General features: G+C 40.8%; 1 protein-coding gene and 1 long non-coding RNA gene across 2 annotated transcripts in view; one reads left to right on the top strand and one right to left on the bottom strand.

The window, feature by feature from the left end:
- The window catches only part of wnt7bb (wingless-type MMTV integration site family, member 7Bb), a 36,706-nt gene extending 32,984 nt beyond the window's left edge, over positions 1 to 3,722 (bottom strand). Inside the window, exon 1 of the mRNA XM_042335517.1 lies at positions 3,422 to 3,722. Within this exon, the coding sequence (XP_042191451.1) occupies positions 3,422 to 3,492 (71 nt within the window). The 5' untranslated portion in view covers positions 3,493 to 3,722. The remainder of the gene's footprint in view (positions 1 to 3,421) is intronic.
- A 13,275-nt stretch (positions 3,723 to 16,997) lies between these two features.
- On the top strand, positions 16,998 to 25,618 carry LOC121849183. Its single transcript, XR_006085135.1, has 2 exons — positions 16,998 to 17,600; positions 25,019 to 25,618. It is a non-coding gene; the product is annotated as an uncharacterized LOC121849183 (long non-coding RNA).
- Positions 25,619 to 26,509: the final 891 nt, after the last annotated feature.

Raw genomic sequence — 26,509 nt, 5'->3', positions numbered from 1 at the left:
GTTCATTCTTGCCATATAAGGCCATGGGCACCTGAGGCATCATTTCTGGAATTATTTTCGACCAGGTGTGAGATGAGGTTGGACCTGACACATACCTTTGGGTTAATTACCACTTTGGGTTTTAGCCAATAATATACATTATATTATGAAGCTTGAAACTGTTTTAAGAGTTGTGCATCTAAGCATTAGCTAATGCAGTTTACAGAACTGCCTTTGCTTTCCCGTTATCCCTCATAATATAAAGCCCACAAAACAGATAGGGGCTGCACTTCTTTCCAACGTGTCATTTATAGTGATGTGCATTGCGGGCTGATTGCGGGAGTGATGTGCACGCACGAGAGCGGCTCTTGGAGTTCCTTACAAGTTCTACAAGGTACCTGGAGGGGATTGCGGTGGGCTTTACGTGTGTGATTGCAATTTCATTGCATAACTCAAGCCCAAACCAATTTGACCTCAAGTCCCACATCAGCCAATTACAAATTTATTAATATCCAGTCTTTTTTTTTAAATAATCCTTTGCTTTGACAGAAATTGAATCAAACAGAATCTGAGGTTCATAAATACATTCTTCATGACACTGCCCCGAGAAACCCAAAGGGCCACAACTGTACAGTGGGCAATAAATCACAACAGCCAGATTGCCTCTTTGTAAAATTGACCATCTCGATGAGGACGTGGCCCGGGAGAAGGGATGTCGGATCGTCTCTTCCAAGGTTATCCTGATAATTCAGAGGCGTTTTCCACAGTAATAAAGAACGTAAGGGGCATTGGAAACCTAACACTAACAGACCTTTATCTGAAATAATTTGGTAGATTGCTTTTTTAAGAATATCCTTTATTATCTATAATAATTGCCTTTGAATATTTCTCCTTAACAAATTGCAGGTTTCGTTCCTGTAACGACCTCATTCGCTTCTCACAGTCGTTAGGGCCTGAACCGCAGTGACACCTGACCTGTCTGTGTTGGGTATTTGTTGCAGGGGGTTAAGGACAGCCCTGATGTACAGTATAATGTTTTTAAATTTGATCTTCCGCATGATCATTTATAGTCGAAATGGATTGCAGCTGTTAATTGCCATGCCGGGTAGGACGCGAGGTATTATCAGAGGGTCAATGTTGAGCAAAAGACAGAATGTACAGAGAGCTAAGACACGGGGCAATTCTGTTCGCTGGAGATCACTATATACCCTTGCTAAGATTGCTCCTTAGAGAACAACTGGAGCAGCTGCAGGTTGTGGATGCGCTGCGTAATTGTGTGTTTTGCAAAGAGCCTTTCTTGCTCTTACCCCCCTCTCCAGTATAATAACAATACCGGATCAAAGATTCATAACTACCAGGTAAACTAAGTAGGTCGCCTTTGTGAGTTTGCTGGGGGTTGGTGGTGGGGAGGGGGTGGGGGGGGGAGCCCAGATACCTGACCCCAGGACTATGAGTGTTGCCCAGCAGCGAGACTGGATGGCTGGAGAATATATGAATGAATGACCGGCTTTGAAAGACGCTTTGAAAGGGCGCATTTCCACCGGGGGAGCGCACGCGTGCAGCTTCCTTTCGCACTCCGTCTATCTTTGATCACCGCAACTCGAGGAGCGTGAATTTCCGCAACGCGGACATCACACGGCGACAGGGAAAGGTGCGAAGGTCTCTCAGCGTTAAATAAGCGACTGCGCGGGTGCGCGCATTTTAACGGAACAACACGCCTGTGTCTTAAGGTGTTTGAAATCAGGGCCTGTGACCCAGGCTGAAAATATTGTATATATATATATATATATATATAAACAAATCAGGCGAAGAGGAATAGGTTTAAAATGTCTGAAGCAGGTTCTGTCAACCAGGAGTCTGGTTCGTTAATTTGATCAACTACACACACACACACACATACACAGCTCAAGTGCTTCCTTTAAAGCGGTTGACACGCAGCGCGATAGACACCCAGTGTCCCCCGATCAAACTGGAGCAATTGTACCGGTGTCTGACAGCAAACAGCCTCCGCGAAGCGTAATATTCTCATAAGTATCGATGGCAGAAAGCGCATACGTGCAGGTTCCTCCCAGACCACATATCTCGTCTGTAAATTGTTTGTGTAACGTTTGATCAGAGGTTCTCACAGAAACAGATTTGTACCTGGAACCAAACATGGGTTATTCCTCAACTGGATTTTAACTGAAACTAAATGAACGTGCTGTGCTGGCGATAAAGCCCAGGTAAAACACATTGCAGGTGCGTTTAGCAGCCTGGGGTGCAAGGTGAAGCCAGTAAAGGTGGACCCAACTGAGAGGACAGACACCCACAGACAAAGGCTCTGTACCGAGCATTATGGTGAATTTCTCAAGAATTCAGGCGATGTTCTTTTGGGGAAGAGTATTTTTTGCATCAATTTCTTAAAAGTCATTGGCTCTGAACCCGGAACGGTGATTTAAATCTGAAGGGATTTGGTACGGTGTTTAATTGGAGATTTCCCAAGTGTCCCATGTGGATTATATGGCTTGTTTCTCTCCCAATCCCCCAAGTCACAATCATGATCACCCCGCGAATATGAACCTTTCCCTTTGCATCAAACCGACTTCACTTGTTTCATTGCTTCTGCGGAGAAAACATCATCTATCTGTACAATTACCAGACGCATCGCCATTTCTTTTGTTAACAAAAGGTGGGCTTTAGCCGTCTTTCTTTTTTAAAAAAAACTTTGTACATTCTTCATTCAAAATCCCACAGCTATGTTAGCAGCCAAAACTATTTGAGTTCAGAGGGGAAAACAGGTAGCAGCGCATTCTAACAAATCGGGACTGTTGGGTTAGCGCTGAGGAATGTGGTAATGCAACTCAGCCTGGCAACTAATAAGGGCATAGAGGCAAAAAGAGAGTTGCCAAATATTCATCGCAGAACAGCCTTCGTGTTCTGCACTACAAAAGCCACGTTAAAGTGTTAAAATGCAGACCCTTATTCGCACTCGAAATGGCAGATTTCGTTTCTCTTACAGTTTTCTTTAACTTTTTCAAATATATATATCTTCCCAGAGTTGGAATGTGTAACTGCTACCCCCCACCCCCCAATTTTGTTACATCAGAGGAGGGCAGGCAAACCAGTTGTCAGGTACATTTCAACACGTATGTTTGATGGATCGCATCGGCGATTCTGTCCGGACCTGTGCCTTGGAAACTGACTATTTGGATCTCGTATTAATTGATTTATATTTTTTTGAGAGGGAAAGATTCAACGCTCGCCCCATCATTGACTAACATCATATTTAAAAATATTCCCTAAAACACATTGGTATAATTTAAATGTGTATGTAAATACATACATCATTTTTTCGCTCAGAACTAGAAGTGCGAAGCTATCTTGATCGAAATCTGTTATCTATTTTTAGCACAAATTCAAGATTAATTGATCACAAAACATTGATTTTATTTGCACCACTTACCCTAACTTGATATAGATGAGACCAAGGCAGAGAAGGACATACAAAATCCACCTTCGGAAGTTCCTGTGCATGTTCCAGAATCAGGGATTCGCCGGAAAGCCCAAAGTTTGTGATAATGTTACAAACAAACAAAAAAAAACAAGCCACGACAGATACAAACACTAAATCTGCAGACAGAGGGAGAGCTTGCAGCCAATTTCAGCGGTCAGGCGAAGCTCAGATCACTGCAGAACCTGTTCCCTTGCGCAGTATCAGTGATGGGACACCAAGATCCTTCCAATTCCATGTGGATCTCTTCCCCATTTGTATTCAGTTCACATGAAGAGAGGGAAACAGACTGATTCCACAGTATAACCAAGAGAGGACACCAGCGGCTTATTCCAGGTCTGCTCAGGCATTGCATTGCATGTGTTGTTACTTGTCCCGACTTCTCCAGGGCTCAGCTACCTGGAATCTTTTAACTGTTGGGTAGTTGGAAGCGATTCTGTTTGGAGTGGGTTTGAGGGGGGTGGGGGGAAGCTAATAACTCGTCGACATCGACCTCCTCCTGGTGATAAGCGTTTACCTGCCGATGTCGGTAGCTGCAGAATGACACGACCGTCACAAAGGAGGAGAGAGAAGAAGAAAAAAAATCATGAGATGCAGAAAGAGAGATACGCCTCTAATAAATCAAGATAGCGAAATGGGTGTTTGAGCAGGCTGCTGCCCGCAGCTTATATCAAAACACGTGTGACTTTTGTTTGAAAAAAAAGAGCCCTTCAATGCCAAAAAAAAATGTGACGGGATCTGTCATCCTGAGGTTATCCCGAGCAATGCATTGCAAAACACGACGATGGTTTTCTCTGGCGTGTGTACCTGTGGGCATGTTCTTTATACTTATTTGATCCATTTTCGCCCATAAAATACACAGTCAATCCACTTTTTACAATATAGCACGTGAAGCACTTTGAGACGTCTCGACGACGTGATAAGACACTATATCAAATGCAAGAAGTTTATATATATATATATTATATGTTTTATCTATTACTTCCGAATACGGACATTGAATAGGACACAGCTTCATCCCCATTGACAATAGGAATCCCAATTCTGTTGCTTTGCAGGGAGCTGTTCTAATGGTGTTCCAATACTATTTAAATCGATTACATTGTTTTCCAATCTTTTGCCTTCAGAGACAGAGATATACGGCACAGAGAATACAGGTGTGCAGGGTGAGATTTTAAGACAAAATAACTTCCATTTCTGACCGCTCAGATGTTTTATTTGCGAGAAAATATCTTCAAAAGTGCATAAATTGTAATTGTTTTGTTATTAATCCATCCTGAACAAAATGCTGATATTAGAATTCGCGTTTTTTTTCATTCGCAGTTTATGAACGTTTTTGAGACGTCTCGAATACATGAAAAGCGCTATATCAATGCAAGGATTGTTATCATTAATGAACCTCGCTTTTACAGCAAAGGTACAATAGCCTAATAAAGTCAGGGTGCATTCACTGAGCCATTTTCTTGGCAAAAAAAAGACAGATACAGTGGATGTCTTTCTCAATCCACCCCGAGGTGACGGCTTTCCCCAAAATAGATTCTGCATTTTACCACTAGAAATGTTTCTGAAACCTCATTTTATCTTAAATTGACCAGGCGCAGGAGAAAAAAAGGGTACAAATCCCATAGTGATGCATATTTTCATTACCACCCCCATCACCACCAGAATACCTGCGAAGGGGCACGATTCAGCAATAACGTGCCAATGTGTATCATCTGGCAGAATTATTTATGCAGGGTCGATAGAGAAAAGGAGACTGTTACAAATCACAGCTCCTCCTCCTCCTCCCCCTCATCTTTTTATTTCGTTGCTATCTGTGAGGAAGCAGTTCTGGTTGTGTTTTAATAGTCTGTGCACATTGCCGACTGTATGCCCCCCACGTGTCACACAACTCCTCCAGGACCTGCGGATCCCAGGTGGCTTGAGAAAGGAATCGGTGGAAGTGTCGGGCACTGTGCAGTTTGCCACCTCACATCACCTCGTTAATCCAATGAAAGGTGTCAATCCGAGCGCCTGTATGTGAGAGAGATAAGCAGATTGCTTATTAACGTTGGAGAAACCAGTGACTCTCTACATCAGGCAGAATCTTCCAAAATAACGTGAAAAAAAATGAGTTGAAGCGACGGTTGATATATTGCTTTCCGCTTTAATGTGATATAAATAATCATATAAATGATCTACCACCTTGAATCGACCATTTCCCATAGCACCTCCCTTGAATCGGTGGAATTGAAATGTATTCTTTCCTGTCACTTGTATCTAATCCTGGTAGATGTGTGATGAGCTGTTATCTTGTACTATTGATCAACAGTTTCTGTGCAATGCATTCCTTGTTTTTACACTGCAACTTGAAGATGAAACACCATCTTTTTCCAATCTCACCGTCTAAATTAATCTCTCCCTCTGTGCATACAACAGTGTCTCTCGTTGCTATATTACAGCTCTCTCAATATATAAATTTTAGTCTCTCGTTGTCTGTATTGCAGCCTCTCCCACTGGGTATTTCCACATTACAATGTGTGTCTCTCTCACTATCTACATTACAACCTCTGTCAATGTCTGTATTAGTCTCTCTCACTGTGTGTATTACAGTCTCTCTCACTGTCAGCATTACAGTCTGTCTTACTGTGAATATTACAATCTCTCACTTCTGTATTACAGCCTCTCTCGCTGCATCGTGTTCTATATTATAGCCTCTTTCGTTTTTTTCCCCCCTCAAGCCTTTCCCCTATCTCCCCTCGTTATTTCTCCCATTGCTAATTTTAGTTCTATATCAAACTTTTCTCATTCCACCTTTCATCTCCAATCTCTCTTTCTCATCCCTTTACAATCTGAGGCAACGGCGGAACAATGTTCATCAGTCCTTTGGGAACAGGACATTGTCTTTTTGCCGATTCTCACCCCAGACCTTGTGCTGCTGCGCCCTTCTCCATTCTGAGCCCTTTATATAGTATTCATCTCACTTGTTTCCATCGTACTGTATTTGTAACGACAACCGATTGAGAGAATTCTTAACATCGATGCACACCTGCGTTGGATTCAATATGCAATACTGTAAAAGGGAAATTGCAGGTTCATTTATGCTGCGTTTCATTTCAGTTCACATCTTATGTTATACAGGGATAACGTCTCAGTGCTTAAACTGGCACTGGAACTGCTTAGGTTATCTTCTGCAAAAAGAACTGACTCCCTTCTAACATTTGCACAGAATAAGCCAATAAGTTCCATTTTATGAAATGAGGGGTAATTTTGCCGCATTTTCATAGATGGATGTACATTCGCGGAAATATTGACCTTGTGATTTTCCATCCACGTCTCATCTTCTTTCGGAACATTTTGAAACCCTTTTTGGGGTGATGGGGTGTTTTTTTTATTGAAAGCTGCGCCCTCGTTTGGTGACTGGGCAGTATTGTCCCAATTCCAGCGAGGAGGTAAGATTTGTAGGGAAGGCCAACGCTGCCATCTAGTGCAACGACTTATTCATATCACTGTTTAATCTTACCTCTGTTTGTGCTCAGTACCATGACTCTAATGTAATCCTTGAATTCAGCTTTTACCGTCAAGTCACAGCTTGTTTCTTAATAATAATCCTTGCATTTTACATAGCACCTCATAGACCTCTCAAAGCGCTTCACCGAATATACTGTAAAGTGAATTGACTGTATATTTTGTGGGCAAAGGGGTGTGAATATCCAGATATGTTTGCGCTCCAAGATGCTATCCCATGTGAAAGGCGCTATATAAATGTAAGTTCTTGCTTTTGTAGTACATTTTTCGAAAATTGTTTCTTTACAACAATTATTTTATGTTCATAAGGTTTTGTGTTTCAATTTTATATTATTGGTGCAATAATTTCCAAACTGAGGTACCACCTTTTAATTCTAATTGCCAAAATAGGGGTGACCATGTGTAACAGACTCGACCAGCTAAGACCTCTTTATCCTTTAGGGCTTTGGTTGGCAAGATTGAGGACAGTAGACCTCCAGATTTGGCTTGGATTACTTCACAGCTTCCTGGCATGTCTCTTCAGAGATGGTGAGTGCCAGGGAGACACTTCTTATCATTTTTGTCCCCTCAGCTAGATTTTTTTTTAGATGTGATGCTCAAAAGGGTGGATCAATGGAATTAGAAATCAGAACTTTCCTGTCCTAAGTCTGGTTGCTATTCAGACCAATTGAACTTTGTGGGATGTTGAAACCAGGAAGGTTTATAACCTCTTTTATTTACTGATTGGGGGGGTGGGGGAGAAATTGCATTGCCCAGATAATATTTAGAAGGCTGATTTTTTAAATTTTTATTTATGAAATATGTAACAAAGACTGCTGGTCCCAACAAGCCCATTTGTTTCATAGGTCTCAGTCCCTTGTTACTTTATCCCCAAACCCTTCAAATGCACAGTAACTGGAGTAAGCTTGATTTCCTTTTTGCAGTGGCTTAGTTGCATAAAAAGTCTTGCCAAGTTTATTTATTACAGATTTTTTGCAAATTTGCATCATCAATATTTTAGAAATGTTTTCTGAAGGTACAGGATATCAACCTAGGTGCACTTATATGTGGTTGTGCAAGAAGACAGCTAATTTTTAGATGCTGTTCCAGTCATTTGCACTTTTTCCCATGACGTAATCACAGCTACTGGGGGTAAATGTCAAAGTAGATGATAGCAATTAATAATAATCCTTGCATTTGATATCGCGCCTTATCAAGTCAATGAGACGTCTCAAAGCGCATCACGGAATGTATTGCAAAGTGTATGTTGTGGGCAAAATATCTTTAGTCGGAGAGGAATTAAACCAAACAGGAAGGGACAAGGCAGTCTAAAATGTGCCCTGTGCCAAATTTCTATCACTTTATTGAATGTTAAATGTAAGTTGTAATAACACTTTTTGAACTGGTACAAGGAGCAATTCCTCTTACTACATCAGAAAGGTGCTTGTAAAAAAAGTTTTTAACACAGCTCCAATGAGACAGTCCATTGTGGGTTTCAAGAGAGAAGTAAATGGATACATCAAATTTAGAAGCATGAAGGGGTATGGGAATAGGGCAGGGCACTGAGCTTGAAAGTACAAGTTTCGCTGAGAGCCGATGGGCTAAATAGCCCACAGAATATACCATGAATCCATTTTGCAATACATTCCGTGAAAGTGCTTGAGCCTGGCAAGACAGGAGGGTGTTGCCATGAAATGGTTGGCAATGACGAGAAGTTTGGTATTTTAAAATAAGTTTTCTTTTTCATATAAACATGTTACTTTGGTTGAAATCTATTCTGTAGCACTCTGGAATGCTGACGTGGAGGTGATTCAGCTCTAGGTTCTGTGATGATCTAACTCACCTACCATCACAGATCCTTCATTAGATTTGATTTGGGTAAAATATTCCTCAGATAGATATCTTTTGGTCTCAATGGAACGTGGTGGAAGGATTCAGACAACCTGATTAGACAGAACCTGATGAGGACAAGCACCTTGAGAATCTTAGGAAGTCCTTTAAACCCAATAGTGCTTCAGCTTTCTTCCCAAAATAAGACTGTTGTGTTCACATTAATTTACGATGAAGTCAAGTGTCTGTGTATGTTGTAGACACATGTGTTGTGGCGTTTGTCACTTTGCCCACGCCAAACGGGTAGATGTGCAATGTAACAACTGTCAGGAACACAGATGAAGCAGAGATTAGGCTTGCTTTTCACATTGAATTTAGAAGAAACTCACAAGTGTGTGATTATTTTGTGGTTCAGATTATTCAAGCCCTATTTGGTCAGTTCTTGGTTTGGCCACGAGATGGTACTGCTGACCATGAAAATAGAAAACAAATGTGCCTTATTTCATGGTTGTGCAGTGCAGCATGCATCCGCTGAAAATTAAAGTGATGAGAGTTCTCTTAAAGGGCCAACGTTTACATTTAAGGCTATTTAGCACATTACTCTGCCAGTTCAAGCCAATATAGGTTCATCTTCGTTGTCTTTCTCTACAGATAGAACATGATTTGCACTGGGTAGTAATTCAGGCTCCTTGGCTACTGAGAATATAGATTGGCATTGCATATGAGTTTATTATTAAATCATAGAAATTTACAGTGCAGAGGAGGCTATTTGGCCCATCGATTCTGCATTAGCTCTCAGGGCAACTTGTATTTCCAAGTTTACTGCCCTACCCTATCCCCATACCCCTTTAAGCCTCTAATTTTGGTCTACCCATTTACTTCTCTCTTGAAACCCACAATGGACTCTATCCCTAGCACCTAACTTGGTAGGGCATTCTTATGTCCTGTAGTCATTCGTGTATCACTGGAGAGAAATTCCTCAGCGGCATTACAAAATAAACATTAAAATAAAAATAAGCATAGAGCTAAGGAAGCGTGTTTTTTTTTAAAAAGAAAGTTTTTACATCACATATCCAATTCACTCCCTTATGAGTGGAAATATTTTTCCTTACTTACCCTGTCAAAACCCCTTAAAATGTTGCACAGGTTCCGTACAGCAGGTCCCCTTGCAATCTTCTCTGCTCCAATGAAAACATACATGTCTTCTCCAATTTTTCCTCATAATTATAACACCTCATCCCTGGTATCATTTTAAACTGAAACAAAAACTGAGAGAGCTGGGAAAACTCAGCAGGTCAGGCAGCATCTATGGAGAAAGGAAAATGTTTGGGATCCACGACCCTTCGTCAGAACAGTTCTGATGAAGAGTCATGGATCCGAAACGTTGACTCACTTTCTCCATAGATGCTGCCTGACCTATTGAGTTTTCCCAGCTCTCGCTGTTTTTGTTTCAGATTTCCAGCATCTGCAGTATTTTGTGCTTTGATCATTTTAAACTGAACTTGGCACTCTAGTTGTGGTCTATCCAATGATGTGTACAAACTTAGCATTATTACTTAATTCCTGTTCTCTATGCCCCAGTGTATAAAATCCAGAACACCATTAGTGTTTTTTACAGCTCTTTCCATTCGCCTTCCACTTTCAAGGACTTATGCACCCGCATTCCAATGTCCCTTTGTTTTTCTGCTCCTTGCAGGATACTGCCATTTAATATATATTCCATACCTTCGTCTTTTCTGAAAAATGAATCATGTCACATTTTACTTCATTAAACTTTACCTATCATTGTTTAACCCTTTGCTCTAATCTATTTAAGTTCTCCTGTAGTCTCTTCCCATCCTGCTCTCTATTCACTATATAGAATAATAATAATCCTGGCATTTGATATAGTGCCTTATCACGTCTTCGAGACGTCTCAAAGTGCTTCACAGAATATACTGTAAAGTGAATTGACTGTATATTTTGCGGGTGAAACATGGTAACCAATTGCAACAACAACAACAAAATTACATTTATAGAGCGTCTTTCATGTCGGGAGGACATCCCAAAGCGCTGAACCATTAGGTGTCGGGGCCCGAGCATGGGGGAGGGGGGGTGGTGTAGGGGTGAGGGAAGGCAGAGAGGTGGGAGGGAGACCAAAAGCATGGTCGAAGAGAAAGGTCTTGAGACCGACCTTGAAGGAGGCACGTAGTAATGTGCCACAAACAATCGTGGATTGAGTGACCAATCCATTTTTTTAATGGAATTATTACCCACAGAAAAGGGATCCGCCAATCGACTAGCAACCGGGTTCCTACTTACTGCTAGGCAAATAGAGGCGTGTGGAGTGAGGAAACTTGCCCAATATTTCACTCTGCCTGGGAATCAAACTAAGATCTTTCGCTTGCAAGGCGAGTGCTCTAACCACTGAGCTACAGGACTCCACCTATACAGCCTGGCTTGGTATCATCCCCAAATTTTTATACTGTATGCCCTACATCTAAGTCAAGGTCATTAATATCCCTTCATGGTCGTGCCGTACCTTACCCTCTGCGACCTCAAACCATACCAACCCGCTGCTCCACGTTTCAACCAGCAAATAAATATTATCCAAATTTCTATCTAATTCTCGCAATATGAAAGAATATAAAACACTTATAGAAGCAGGACACATATGCCACATTTTAGAGTATGTTGATCATCCCTTGATAATAGAGGCATTTTGTTTCTCTCAGTGTTCTGACGTGATGATTCTGTCCAGGTCATTCCTCCCAGTGTCTCATTCCGTACTACAGTTTTCTCCCACCAGGGCGGGGAGTGGGAAGTACTGTTGGAGAATGTTCTGTCTTTTAGAAGCAAAATTGAAAGAGGAATGTTTACCAACGTCGCCTTTCAAGCATCATGAAAGAGCTTACTGCTTACAGAAGTAGTACAATATTGTAAAAATGTTAGTCATGGTGCACCCCATTTAAGGAGCTCTGAAATGTTATACTATATAAAAGGCACTTACATAAATGCAAGTTGTTGCTATGTGGATTTGACTTGGACCAATGTGGAAGGTCACAGATTTGGTTCCTGGTCTGTGCTGCGATAACTGGGGATGTTGTTATGGCTCTACAATTGGCCTCAATGGCCCTAATCTGGGAGGGAAAACAATCAGCCAGAGTTCCTGCTCATGATCACTGTCCAGAAACCCTTGCTGGAAAATGTGTGTATGTCATATGTACACATTGGATGAAGACAAGAATGGGCCTGGTGCCTCCAGTGTTCATAGACTGCCAACATTTACTGTCTGAGCTCATACAGGAGAATGGCTGCCGAAGCTGCTAAACCAAAGGACTGCCAGCATCTGTGGAGTTTTGCCACAGTATGACCAATGCCTTTCACCAGGGGAGGGGAATAAATAAAGTAACTTTCCATTGACTCAGATTGTGGAAGTTGTGTAAAAACAGTGGTGATAGATTGGTGAGGGAACTGCACCCAGTCCATTTAAAATAAAGTTATTATAACCTTTAATTACCCGATCGTTTCACATTGGATATGAACAGAATTAGTTCTGTTCCCTAAGGGTGATAGTTAATTAAAGAGATGTGTGTTTGAAACTTGCTAACAGAAACCCAAAACTGATCCCCATGCAAAGATTATGATAGAACTGCAGCTGTATTGTGAGCAGGTAGCTATTCCCATACTGAGTTGCAGTTGAATGCAGCAAATAATTATATATGAAGGTGAGGATGTGCACATTAATTAATGCTTATTGTATTCTAGGATTACTTAAACCATCAATTTTCCCAGTTCACGTTAATCTCCATCACGGTTGCTCGGGTTCCTAATACCTAACATTTTCTGTTGCATGCCTCAGCTGGTTTACTCTGTAGCTTTTTCATCCTCTTTCTCCCTCTCCCAATAATTGTCACAGGAATTGCACAATGATGTGGGACGAATTAACCTATTTTGGCAGCTGCAAACTTTCCTTTCAGAGCGATTCTTGCATTTTGTGTGCTGCCAACTCAACAATTTGTTCTGTGTTTGTAGATGAGAAACAAAAAAAATTCCCAATAGTAATCGATCTGCACATATTCTGCATTGAACCTCTGATATGGACCTGATTGTGAGTTAACTATTGCCATAAAAATCAATCTATATTTAAATGAATCATCCCGTAAAAGTAACCTGAGGCTGTGCAGAATTGTAATGAACAAGTAGAACTGGGAATGCACCTACTTTGTCTGAGATTTGGTTCATTGACTTGGTGCTTTGTGTGGACATATTCCATGTGTGATATGCAAACCAAGATGGGAGGAGAGAAGTAGAGCTGGGCATGCTTCAGTTTTAAACTTGATGCTTAAGCATCATTCAGTGACAGATTGCACACACTTGTATTCAACTTAAGCTCATCAGTGCTTGAAATTAACACTGGTGTGCTGCACCAAGATCAGTGCTTTCAGCAAGGGACCAGTGACAGCAGTGGTGTGACTGATTGCAATATGTCAATGATTAGGCTCTAGTATTCACATAATCACTGTGCTATTTCCACTTCTTTTGAAAGCTCTCTTCAAACCGTATCCAGACTCTGATACATGTAAGAAACAGCAAGTACTGTAGCTATACAATTTATTTTTTGTGGGTGACTGTGTTCACCTGTGTAATATTTTATCTCACCTATTGTCACCTGGTGCTTACTGGCCACAGTATAGTTCCACTAGTAGCCTTTGATGTTTTCTACAAGGAGCCACCTCATGTGTGAGTCTGATATATCCCTGTCTTCCTTCCAATGCAGATCTGGGTAGATCCTGCTCCCAGGCCTCCACCAGTGTTGCTCTTTGTTCAGATACTTGGAGGTGTGCAGAAGTGGTGAGGTGCCAACCCTTTCTCCCTCTGATTCTCTTTCCCTATACTTCCTTTGTCTTTTCAACTATGTTTGCAAATCACATAGAGCCATGAAGTGAATAACCAATTTTATCTGGGAGAGAGTTGTTCAGGACACCTAGTAAACTCCCTTCTTATTTTTAGTAGTTGATAAAACAAAATCAACTAGGAGTTGTTGAGTTGAATAAGTTGTTGACAATGCTAAACCTAGCTTCATGTCATGAAGTCGAATCAATGGCAGCATAAGAATTGAAGTGAAGTTGCAGCACATTAACCATTTGGAAGGAAAACTACTGAACAAAAACTCCCAGGTTGTACAGTCAAGGAATGAGGAAGTGAAAATCAACATGTGTTTGGATTGTTTAATGAAGACAGCATCAAATCCTGTGTGGCTTGTTAATGAATGTGGGAAGGTATTGATTACTGAAATAAGACACCAGGTAGAGAATGCAAAGCAGCCACTGTATGACAATTTTGCATATTATGGCCACTAACTCTGAATAACCACATTGTGTCAGAATGTATGCTGTAATTGCACACTTTCTAATGTATCATAAGTATATTGAGACATTTCAAAGACGTGATAAGGCACTATATCAAATGCAAGGATTATTAATTATAAGTAACAATGGTCTACATCTTTCACCATATTCATAAGTAATGCATTTTATTCGGTGACAAATGGGGGTTTAATAATCGGGTAAGTGAAGTTGACTTAGAGGGCTGAGTGTAGACATGTTGAGAAAAATAACATGTTTTGTTTAATGATTTTTTTAAAAACTATGGTTTTACTTCTGGCTTGTACTGGACAGCCTGCAGCAGTACACCCTGTCTGCAAAAGTCATCTTCAATGTGAAAAGATGAAGCAAATTTTAGCAGCAGCCTGACTGATTCATACATTATGAAAACGTTGTTTCAATTATTAATCAAAGCAGAGAGGAAAAAAAGTTATAAAAATTAAAAAAAAATGTATTGGATAGGCTGGCGTATTGTGGGATTTTCAAAAAATACTATATTTCTGGAGTTTATAGATCTATTTGAAGCCCTGGGCAAGTTTCCTCACACCACACACCTAATAATAATCCCTCCAAAAAACAAAACAGTAATAAATTGGCCATTTTCAATCCACGACTGTTTGTGTGACACTGCTGTGCGCAATTAGCTGCCGCGTTTCGCCCACAAATATACAGTCAATTCACTTTACAGAATATTCTGTGAAGCACTTTTGAGATGTCGAGAAGACGTGAAAAGAGCTATATCAAATGCAAGGATTATTATTATTATTTATGTGTACAGTTGATCGATAGTTGCTTATATATTCGCATGGTGCAAAATCAATGATTTTGACAGTTAAACTGAAATCGGTGGGGCAGAATATCAATAATGATATGTCATTTAATATTACATTATAGTTCGGTGGTCACATAGGGTTAACAGTCCTCGGAATTGAGGCCCTGAGGAACATGACTTCAGTGCCACACTGGAGAGGTCGCCAAATAGGATCGTTTTGCTTTAATAAAAAAACATTTGGAAGACTTGACTTTTACGAAGACAACGACTGTTCCTGTGCCGATAAATTGTACATTACGGCCGCAGACAAAACACACGCGCGAAAAAAAAAGGAAATGCAAACGGGAGAGAAACCCAGTGCCCCGTCAGTGGCGGCCCCGGGGCAGCACCGCGCTGACGCTCAGCTGCGGGAGCACTTGATCAGGAACTGCCGGGAGAGGTCGACAGATCCCCCCCTCCCAACCCCGACCCTCCCCTCCCGACCCTCCCCTGAACAGATCAGCGGAATCAGTGCTTTGAGCGTAAAATATATGTTAAGAAAAAGGGAAGCAATGCGCAGGGCCGCGCGCGCGCGTGTGTGTGTGTGTGTGTGTGTGCGCGTTGGCCATGAGTGTGAGCACGTGCTGTAAGCGGCGGCGAGACTCGGGCGAGCGCGGCACGTGACGTCGCCGCGAACGCTGCCAGACGTCCCCGCGCCGGGTCAACGTTCCCCACAGCACCACGTGAGCGGCAAAGCTGACCTGCGATTGGTGGGCGCGCGGAGTCGCCCCTCCCCCTCCCCCCGGGCTGGTGCTGTGTGTGTGTGTGTGTGGGGGCGGTGGTGCTCGCGCCGCCCGGGGTCGCGCATTGGCCGAGCGATGGTCATGTCGATGTGTTCAGTGAATCCTCGCCCCCCCCCCACCACCCCCCCCCCAACCCCTGACATTTGCAATTCAATGGCCCCCGAATGTGTTTCCTTCCTCTGTGCAGACAGAATACCGACTTGTGCGCGGTTTAGAATTCCCATTGCGAACCCTCTTGAAACCCGGCGCTTTGAGCTGCTTTCGTTTCGCTCGATTCCGAGGCGATTTCGCCGACCGACCGTCGTCGGTTTGCAACTATTCTTGTTGCATTCATTAAACGTAAGAGGTTCGCGGTCCCTCGCCGTTGTCCCGTCGCGTGTGCAAAGGATGAATTACGATAATGGTGTCACCTCCCGCAGCCGAATTGAGTTGCACAACAAATAAGAAACTGGTGATATTTTACTGCAAATGGATACGTTTATTTGCGATGCGTTTGTGGTTTTGTTCACCCTCCGAAACGCTTCCAGTCTTCTAAAAGGGAACAGATCAAGGAAATGCACACACTTGGTTTATTTTGCACACGTTATTTTGTTTGACAAAGTAATTTTTGTTTTTTTCACCCCCCCCACCACCACCACCCCCTCACTTTCGTATTCCTGTTCAAAGAAAATCTAAACTTCTCACAAAACGTTTCTACTGTAATACCCAATGCAGTCTGCAAACTATTTTGTCTACGCGCTTTGAAACTGTTAAAAAAAAACTTTTTAACATTTATTTTCAAAATATTGTTTCCGTCCGCACAGTCTGTTCCAGTTATTAGACACATATTTGTCGTTGCGTACAAAACCAGGATTCTGTTTGGATTATAAAATCGTCTCAGTGCATCTCGCCGACGTTCGTCAAATGGAGGAAATGTGATTAAAAATGGCGTTGAATACTTTACAGGAAATTAGATAAAACGATTTGCTTTTTGCAGCTATAATTGAACATAAATTAACAACATTGAGATAATTCAGCAGTTTCTTTTCTTTTCTATGTTACAATTTTTTATCAATAGTTTTGCTCCTGTTTCTTCTGGGTAAATGACAATTGCTCACCTATTTTTTTTAAAAAAGACAGAAGTTCACTTTTCGGAAATACTGAACTATTCGAACCCCGAAATAGCTCAGTAATAACAAGCTATGCCTCTTTCTTTTGACAATAATAGGCAACTTTTTATGGTTAATAAAGCTGTGATAGGGAACGATTGTCAAATACTGAAATGTAGTTTTCATAAACGAAGTATTCGGCCTGGTTTCAATTGCATTTTAATACGATCAGTGTTGGACTTTTGTTTATTATGTATTCCGATTTTAATAACTATATACAATGCAATATTATAAGCCACATTTACAACGTGTTAATTTTACAATCCCTTCATTAGTCAGACATCCACTGATCAATTGCTTCAACATAGTGGGTTAGTTGGAGAATTAGCATTAAAGAAAATATTGTGTGTGTGTGTAGACTACAACAATCCCTTAACATTTCATATTATTGTTGGAGTGATAAGCATATCAAAACTAATGAATTGAAGGACATAAAATTTAAAAAATCTCCCTTTCCTTGTTCTCTCGCTCGGTTTTAGGCAATGCAACCAAAATTAATAAATCTGCTGCAAATGTGCCACTGAATATTTAAGGCCTGGTCGAACAGATTGTAAATAGGAATGCAACATTGTGTTTCAGTTGTAAATTTACATGAGTTTTAACAAGTCACCGAAAATTCTTCTCTTTGACCCCCTTCTGGAGCTGGAGCCTGGCGGTTATTGGAGACAGGTGATGGAGATTGAAGACAGGTGACGGTGAAATCAGTTCCTCGCAAAGAGCGGCCTGTGTGCACTTCTCACCGCACAGGTATGTGCTTTTTTCAACTCAATCCTCTGCTTTTAACAATTCTGACAATAAGAGTCCTGTACTGCTTAATTTCGTATCAATTAATACCGGTACTGCAGTACCTGCCCAACCAAAACTCTTAAAAAGCAAATCCCTTCCTCTCCCTGCTATTCTCTAACCCCCCACACACACTCTAAACTGCTTCAACGAGGAACCTTCTGGTATTTTGCTCTGTGCAATGAGATTACCCGTTAAACTGGTGAAAACTGACAGTTGTGAGAACCGATGCTTGCCATTAACTTTATTTCTTGCAGAAAGGACAATGTGATTGTTCAAATAATTTTATATTACTTCTGTTTCCATGATTTGCAGCAGCTGAAAAAGTCCCACGGCAATTCCTACTCTCGCAGTTCTGTAGAAAAACACCACAGACTTCCTTTTTTTTAAAAAAAATCACTTTTCCTGCATCGTTCTATAGCTCACAGTAATACAAACCTTTGCTTAGCAGTTATGTGTGGGTTTTGCTTTAGCTCCTACGTGGACGTATTTTTATTGCAGTCCACCGTCGCACTTTAGAATAAACTGATAGAAACGAAGTGTAATACTTTAAATGTAAAGGTGGAAAACGCAGCCTGTGTCTGCTCCAATTTTTCACCAAATCGGGCAGCTTTTCTTTCCAATTCCTCTTTACTGTTTGTTCACTAAACTGATCGGAAGACATTTTAAAAGTTTGAGACACATATTAATTCCTAATGCATCCGAACCCTCGGAGAAACCAAGTGCAGAGCCACCACGACCAATGAAGCTTTTGACTCAGAAAACCCCGCAGGCTCCCGTTATTCCATTCAAAGATACTACAGTCGTATGATATTACCAAAGCACCTCTTTCTTAATTAATATTTGCAATGCCACAATTTATTTTAACACTTAACAGTGCTGCAATCACATTGTGTGTAGTAGTTATCTCTTGTAACAGAATTAAAAGTTGATGTGCTATAATTAAATATTAATATAATGTTTAAAAGCATTTTATCGTTCAATTTGAAAAAATATTTGTGTATTTCTAGTTGTCTCCAGCCCCCATCCCCCCCCCCCCCCCTTTTTAAAAAAATCTATGCTTCTTTTGACAAGTTAGGTGCACGTGTAGGACTGACTGTAAGAACGCACTTAAACTAAACTGTATTTTTAAAATGTTCTTAAAAATATTAAATTCATTGTTACAAATAGAGCAAACTAGAGAATCATTCGGGACAAAATATATTTGTTTTAATTCAATAATGTTACCTTTAAATAGAATTCGTCCAGTTGTTACATACAACATAACTCTAAACGCGAACTGGACTGGTGCAACAGTTTAACATTATTTTACCATATAAATAATCACTATGTGTGTGTAATGTGGAGAAGCGCTGCGTTTGACATTGAGGTGTATTTCGGACTCCTTGGTTAAGCGTTCGCTTAATTCATCTTCGTTGTGTTACTACGTGTACCTGAACTAATATTAGAAGAAAGTTGCAGTCGTTTTTTTTAAAAAAAACTACATTTCACTGACAAAGGCAACATTCATCACCAGAATTTTACTGACTCAGAGTTTGCACAGGTTATTGGGAATCTTTGCTCGAATTGTTTCGTTGTAAAGAGACTACAGTGAATACAGGACTCTGCTGGAATCATTCGCTGTTCCATCTTCAATATAATAATATGACGAACCAAAGTACGACATCAATATTTCAACAGTTCAGTTTTGTGGTCGTTGTGGGAGGGGAACCTTTGCTCCAAAACTCGGCTTTTTCTTTGAGCCTCCAGAACTATAGCAGAAACTATTTCAGTGTAACCCGGATTAGTTGCAAAATAGGATCTGCAACCGAGCAGAATCGCTGCCTGAACTCGTCTGAAGTGAAACAGAAAACAACTATTAAATTAAAAATATCGATTTATTAAATGTGTACACAGACAAAGCATACATATACATAAATTTCACACATGATAATAGTTATATAAAGATAGTATAATGATCTTTAACTGTGTCGGTGCTTAAAATTGTCAACTATTGACATTTAATGTTTTAATTTCTGTGAAAACAGTAGTGTTTACAGGGATAGAAATCAAAATATTACACACACTGAACCAATGTACAATGTATTTCCTAGACACAAGGGAAAATGGCGTTTTTCAATGTTTTCACGGACAGTGTAACATGTGGAAACTGTATCTATAACTTACAAAACACCAAATTCAATGCCAACTTTTAAAGTAAGATACACTGTAACTTAAATACTCTTAACACTTTGTTTTTTTGGGGGGAGGAAAAAATCATGTCTTATTTTGAGTTTATTTGCCACAATCTGGGTACAAGATTATCCTGCATTGTGTTATCCTGGATGTTAGGGGTGCACCGGAGGAAAGGGCGGCAGAGATACGGTTTTTTCTCCCCTTTTGCCAACAAATGTGACTGGCCCAGCTATTAATAGCATTTTATCTCTCGCCTGTAAACAAAGGCAAAAATTTAACATGAGATGATATGACACATCCTCTCAGCTCTGGCCTGTCCTCGCATAACCCTGAGGATAGCAAATCCCCGACTTTAGAAACACACTGGTTTCGTTTTAAAACTAAATTACTGTGAGGTTTTTCATAAACACGTAGATCATTTGACACTAACAATCTTTACATCTAATGGTGCAAATTTCAAATTACTCACGTGTTGATTACGTTTTTCTTAGCGTGTTTTAATTTTCTTTAAATCTTTATAAACTTTCACTGCAAAGGCTTCAATTTGCACAGTTTACGAGAATCGCATTCACATTCCCCGTGTTACAAGCTGTTCTTGGCAGCACATGATTCTGTGATGGAATCGAAATCGCTACCTTGCAAAATGTTAGCTTTTTAGTACAAAAAAACGGGCGGGGGGAAGGGGGGGCTTTTAAATATTATCCCTGGGATCAGAAACAAAAATGAAAATTCACATCTAGAATATTTACATTAGGATAAATTGCAAAAAAAGTAAACTAATAATTTACACAATTATTTCAGATCCAATTGAGAATGGAGCTCATTGTCGTTCCATTTAAAGTAATTTACTCAAAAAAATTAAGTTGCTAAAAAGTCTTTAAAAATGTAATATTATACAGTATTACTGAATATTTTAGTCTAAATTTATTGAAAATCTTTCCACTTTCCAGTTTTTTTAAAATAAATTGATGTGAGACATAGGAAAAAGCCTGGGACTTCTAGGTTACAAAACAAGCAAAAAAAGTTAAAAAACTTTGCAGTCTTAATTATTTGGTCTTGCTTTCTTTTTCTTTTTTTTCTTTCTTTATTGAACTGGGCAATACAGGTAAATATTCTCATTTGGAATTAAATTGTTTAGGATTAAACTGTTGTCAAAAAAAATTAAATCCTGATTTATAAAGGAAATATAAACCCTCTTAGTTTTGATGCAGCTTTGAATTGGCTGAGGTCAGTGCTGGAGGCTGTCCGGCCACAGCAGAGGAACACGGCTGGAATGCAAAAGAAGAGATCGAGACGGGCAATGGGAAATTTTATGGACAGAGCAGGACCTTAAGCGAAGGTTTCAGCTGGGAGCCGAGGCAGGAATGTCAATGGTGGAAATATCGCGTGTAGGACTTGCTTTCTGATGTAAGATTTGTTCACAAGAAAGTGAGCACGAGTCCGCGTGTGGAAGATAGGTGCACATATAATTTACACATCTGTGGGACACACAGGCCGTGTGATTTTCGGAAATTGCAATAAGTTGGAATGTCCGTTTATCCTGCCCCCCCCCCCCCCCCCCGAAAAACAAACTAAGGGGTAAACTAATTGGGAATTATTTTTAATTTCTGTAATCCATCAATGAAAACGTGTAAGAACTAAAATGAGAGCAATTTAAACATATGAAACGCTGCATCTAGGATTGCTCTTCTTGAGAAACTCCTAACTGAACATAACTGTTTTCCAAATACGACAGTCCCCTTCCCCTCCCCACGGAAAACAGGTTAGCGAGGTTGACCTCAGACGCTGCCATTGCCTCTTGCAGCAATCTAATGATTCTGGAACACTGGCTGCAAACTCACGTAGATGGTTTCATCTTGTATTTACGGTGTTAATTACAGCTTCAAAACTCGCGCTGTGACTGGCACCCTGGTTTGTGCACTATTATATGAAGTTAACATCAGATAGCAATATCAAAGGTGGCGTGTGCATATTTTTGGGATGTTTACCCCCCACCCCCCAACCCCCCATAGTTCTTGCTCGAAATTATCCCCGGTGCAGTAATCGCTGATTTTCTTTAAACCGTGGGTTTTAGCAGTGTAAACCACTTTTTAAAAAATATATGTGCATATTGGGATCACTGAGTTTAGAACTGTAAGCGGTCTGTTGCACACCTCTGGGTAGACAGACAGTACAGAGGTTATGCGCACTTGATCCGCTCATTCCACACGGAAACTTTCTTTGGGGCCTCTTTACAGTTTTTTATTCAGATGTTAATTTTAAAAACACATTTATTTTTAATGACAACACCAGTCGATGTTTTGGTACTTTGCGTCGTGCCAACAATAATCAGGAGAATGAATAGTTCCACAGTGTACGTGCTTCTCTCAGATCATCACCTCATTTGCTGCGCACACACACACACACACACACACGTACTGCTCCTTTTGGCTGTGATGATCTTTTTGTCGGTCTTTCTTTGTTCTTCAACACAGTCTGAGACAGATTTTTTTTGTAAACAAAAATAAACTCGCGCTTCACTGTGAAATTACATGATTCTAGTTGACCTTTACGAATTTTTTGGCATTAACTAATTAATTGCCACACCTCTCAGTAAAGCAACATCATTCGCAACGAAATTCTCAGCAGCGAAAGGAAAAGAAGCAGCCAGGTTAGAGATTAGAGTGGCAAGTAGTAAATAAGCGGAAAAAAATAAAGCAAAAGTGAAAAGAAATCCCCTCTCCCTGAAATAAAACTGTTACTGAAGAGGCTTACCATTTTCGGGAGAATACATTCCTTAATCAAGAGTGATTTGCGGAATGATTATTTAACTTTACATTTATATATAAATTATTTATATATTTATATATGAATACATTATTTATATATAAATTATTTATACATTTATATACATTTATATTTATACATTTATATACAGAGATTAAAAATAATTCTCAATTAGTTTACCCCTTAGTTTTTTTTTGAGATGTTCAAGTGAGGAGAAAGTACCAGAGGAGGAAGGTATAGGCCAAGTTGGGACTTGGAGGATGAGAACCATGCCGCCGCCTCCACCATGGTTGGCTGTTGGGCTATGGTGAAAGGTGCAAACATGTGGGGTAGGCTTAGGGATAGGGAAAATGTCACCAGGGCTGAGCAGGTTTCGGTGGGTCTCACGATGTTTGTTTTGGTCCAAGATGAGATGGTGGAGAGTAGGGGCTTTTTACAAAAAATGTGAACATATGTCTTAAGCCCCCTGAGATGCTACTCGCATGAAGGCCCTGTGTGAATGCAAGTAGCATCTCTGAGCTCTGGGCTGTGCTTTGGGACCTGACTTTGGGGGTGGGTTGCTTTATCTTTCACGGCTTGCTTGTTTGTCTTTATTTTCATGGCGCAGTTGCATCTTAGGTGCACCTTGTGTGAATGCAAAATGGATTTTCATGTTGCACTCATACGAGATGTGGTGTGACAGGGTAAACTCATGTTTGATATTTTTACTGCAGCATTGCCAACATTTACTAAAACCGTAGACATTACAGCATAGGGTGGTATTCGGGCTCCAGAACAAATTCTAGGCTAGCTCCTACACTGCAGTGAAACAATCCAGCAATAATTTCCTGTTCTTTCTCTTCAAACTTCTAATCAGATGGTCCCTACATCACACCAATTTATTGGAACAGGCGGCAGGTATTGGGAGCATTATCTAATGGGGGGCAGAGGAGGTGGTGAGAAGAGTTTACTCCAGTGGAGTAGATGGCGGCAGCAGAGGGCGGATTGCCTCCTTCTGCTGTGGAACAGTCACTACACGTGACAGATACACTTTTGAGGCCTTTTGATCTTTTGGGAGCCATACAAACCCCAATTCTTCTCATTCACATGATCCTACGAGTGCACTATTAGTGACAGTTTTTTTGGGGGGGGGTCTGCTCTGTTGATCAATCCTTGGATCTCACCCATCGCCAAGCACCACCCCCCCCCCCCCCACCCGAAAATTGTGGGCAAAGAACCACAAGGGTAGATTCGCAAGTTTGAACTTCACAAGATCGAAAATTGCTAAAGGTCCCGAAAGGCGTTAGGAATTTCAAAGTACCGCGGTTAGATCGCGGATTTGCTTTTAATAATGTTTCAAAACTTTTTGTTAAAAAAAATCTATACAGTGACAAATTGCCGCAAACGAAGCAGGTGTGTGGGGAGAGAGGCGGTAACCCTAGTGTTTGCCCGAACGGGTTTCTGTCGAGATTGAAAGCACCGCAGTTTTGCTTTCAATCCACGATTGCACCTAATCCGCGCGGCTCTTGTCACTCGACAAGAAACAGCGAGTAGTGACCCCGATCCCCAACCACCTGCCCTGGTAACTCCAATAAAAAAAAACAGCCTCAAATGTTTGGAAAAGTCGGGTCCCTGCTGCAAGGCGAGCTGACGGCTTCAGCCTGTGCCTGGAGCAGCCTTGTTATTTGAAATACCTTGGGAATTGCATTACATCGAAACTGCGCCGCAAACCCTGTGCACTTTGTGTATTAACTCAACCTGCGTTTTGTAAAGGGTGTGGCGGTGGGGGGGGGGGGGGGGGGGGGGGGGGGGAGATGTACGAATTTAAAAGCAAAGGAAAGTTATGATTCTGCGGTACAGCTCCTCCTGTCACCTCAGCATTTTAATTTTCATAGATTTTTTTGTTGGAATTGAGAAGTTAACGTTTCATTAGGGATCAAAACCTTTGAACTTTCTACCAGGTGATATAACTTTAAATATTATTGTTGAAGGCAAATTACTCAATAGCACACGTGTTGACACAATTGCATCTAACAGCAGCATTATCCCGTGCAAAGATGTTATTTGTGCTGCTGTGGTGCCATTTTATAATATTAAAATAACACTGACCACTTCTCGAAGATCGTGTTCAATGTTATTTTAATATTATAAAATGACACCACTTTCGAGAACTCTGATTACATCATGTTTCACGGTATTTAAATGTAATTAAACTGTGGGACATATTTTTGCAGCCGCCGAGGCCCGATTTGCTATTAGCTTTTTCGATTTTTGGACAACTTTTTTTTACTTCAGTTTTTTTAGAAACGATAAGGACTGATCCTGGGTCTGTGGATAAATTCAGGTACATTGAGATACCCGATTGCCAGTGAGCGAGCAGTGAATTTCACTTCACTTAGTGGCAAGTGCGGGAATAACAGAGGCGCCCAAATAAAACAACGTGCACGTTTATTTTTCCGCAGAGCTAATCCGTGATGTAAAACATGCAGCGACATCTCTAATATACATCCCGGCGCCCCGGCGAAAAGCACCGCCTGTAAACTACTGTAGTAATATTACAGGCAGATCATCCGATTTGAATGCGAAGACCTGGATTGCGAAAATATATTTTAAAGGACCAAAATTCGTTTTTTTTAAAAAAAAATCCGATTGTTTTTTTCTCGGGAGCAGCTTCTGTTGGGTTCATTTGGCTGGTTTTGCGGGGCCCTGTTTTTGCGGAATTAAACCCTAACACTCTACATTGACACTCAGGTGAAGTGGTTTCGTGACACGAGCAGAGCGTTTGCACCGAATACATTCCTCGATGCTTGGCGCAATCTGAGGTACGAACAAAGATATTTACAGATTGTGCAATCCCGATTTATTGTGGCACGTTTAGGAGCCGTTGTGAATTTCTTTCGACCTTACCGCATTTTCTGCATCTAACGACCATTCCAGTCCTTCCTTTACAATTGCAGTTTTCTAATACAAACCCCGTTGCTGACTTGAAAAATACGCCTACTTTCTCGGTGTTTGCTGATTTTTGAATGAGGATCGTATAATTAAAGCCACGATTAAACCGCCCACTGCACTCCTCGGCTCTGTGTCGTCTCGCAAGGTGAAATAATTTCGTGCACCAGACCAGATAGAGCAGAAATAAAAGGTGTGCATGATTGACAACGGTTTAACTGGAGTGACTATACAAAGGTGCTCTCTGGGCACTCTGCAGTATTGTATAAGCAGTGGTGTCTGGGAACAGTGCTCCTCACAACAAATTAGGATTGCTGGCTTCCCCTTTCCACACCTGCAGCGGACTTGAAAGTTACTTACAACAAATAATGCACCGTGAACAGGCTACGTGGAAACATGTGTTGAGATAATTTAAAACAAATTCTAAGACAGCTTTCTAATTCTGTCCGTGCGTCAAGAACAAAGTAAAGCAACTGCATAATAATCGCACCGCAGTTCAGACTTGCAATTCGCAATTTTGCTTTTTTTTTAGAAATAGCATTTGCATTTGCAGATGACGCAAAAAAGGGAGCTAAAATAGTTCCCATCCGTGAAACAGGAAGAATTGTAGACGTATTAAGTGTTTTAGCTAATGAGGTGTGACCTTCAGTTGAGCATTGCCAGGATTTCGCTGGAAAAGCTCCTTCATAGACTTGAAAACAAAACGAATTGTGAAGCATCTTATCAGGTCCATAGCTCTAAAAAGCCTTCGCAGATAATTACTGTCAAGTGCAGTAATTGTTGTAGGCAAATGAGAGATCAATGCGCTAGCAAGGTCCTACAAACAGCAATGAAGGGAATGATCAATTCACCTGTAGTATTATTGGCCAGAATACCCCGAGGAACTTCTTTCGCTATTCAGATCGTGTCTGGGATCTTTAACTTTCACCACTCGTGTAGAGCCATGTTTCTCTGGTTTAAGAATGGGGCAGATGCTCGCCTGACAGCTCATCAATGTGCTTTCA

Source organism: Callorhinchus milii, unplaced genomic scaffold, assembly GCF_018977255.1.
Source record: "Callorhinchus milii isolate IMCB2004 unplaced genomic scaffold, IMCB_Cmil_1.0 Scaffold5, whole genome shotgun sequence".
Lineage (NCBI taxonomy): Eukaryota > Metazoa > Chordata > Chondrichthyes > Chimaeriformes > Callorhinchidae > Callorhinchus > Callorhinchus milii.
The sequence above is the reverse complement of the archived record's forward strand: the minus strand, read 5'-3'. Positions and strand labels throughout refer to the sequence as shown.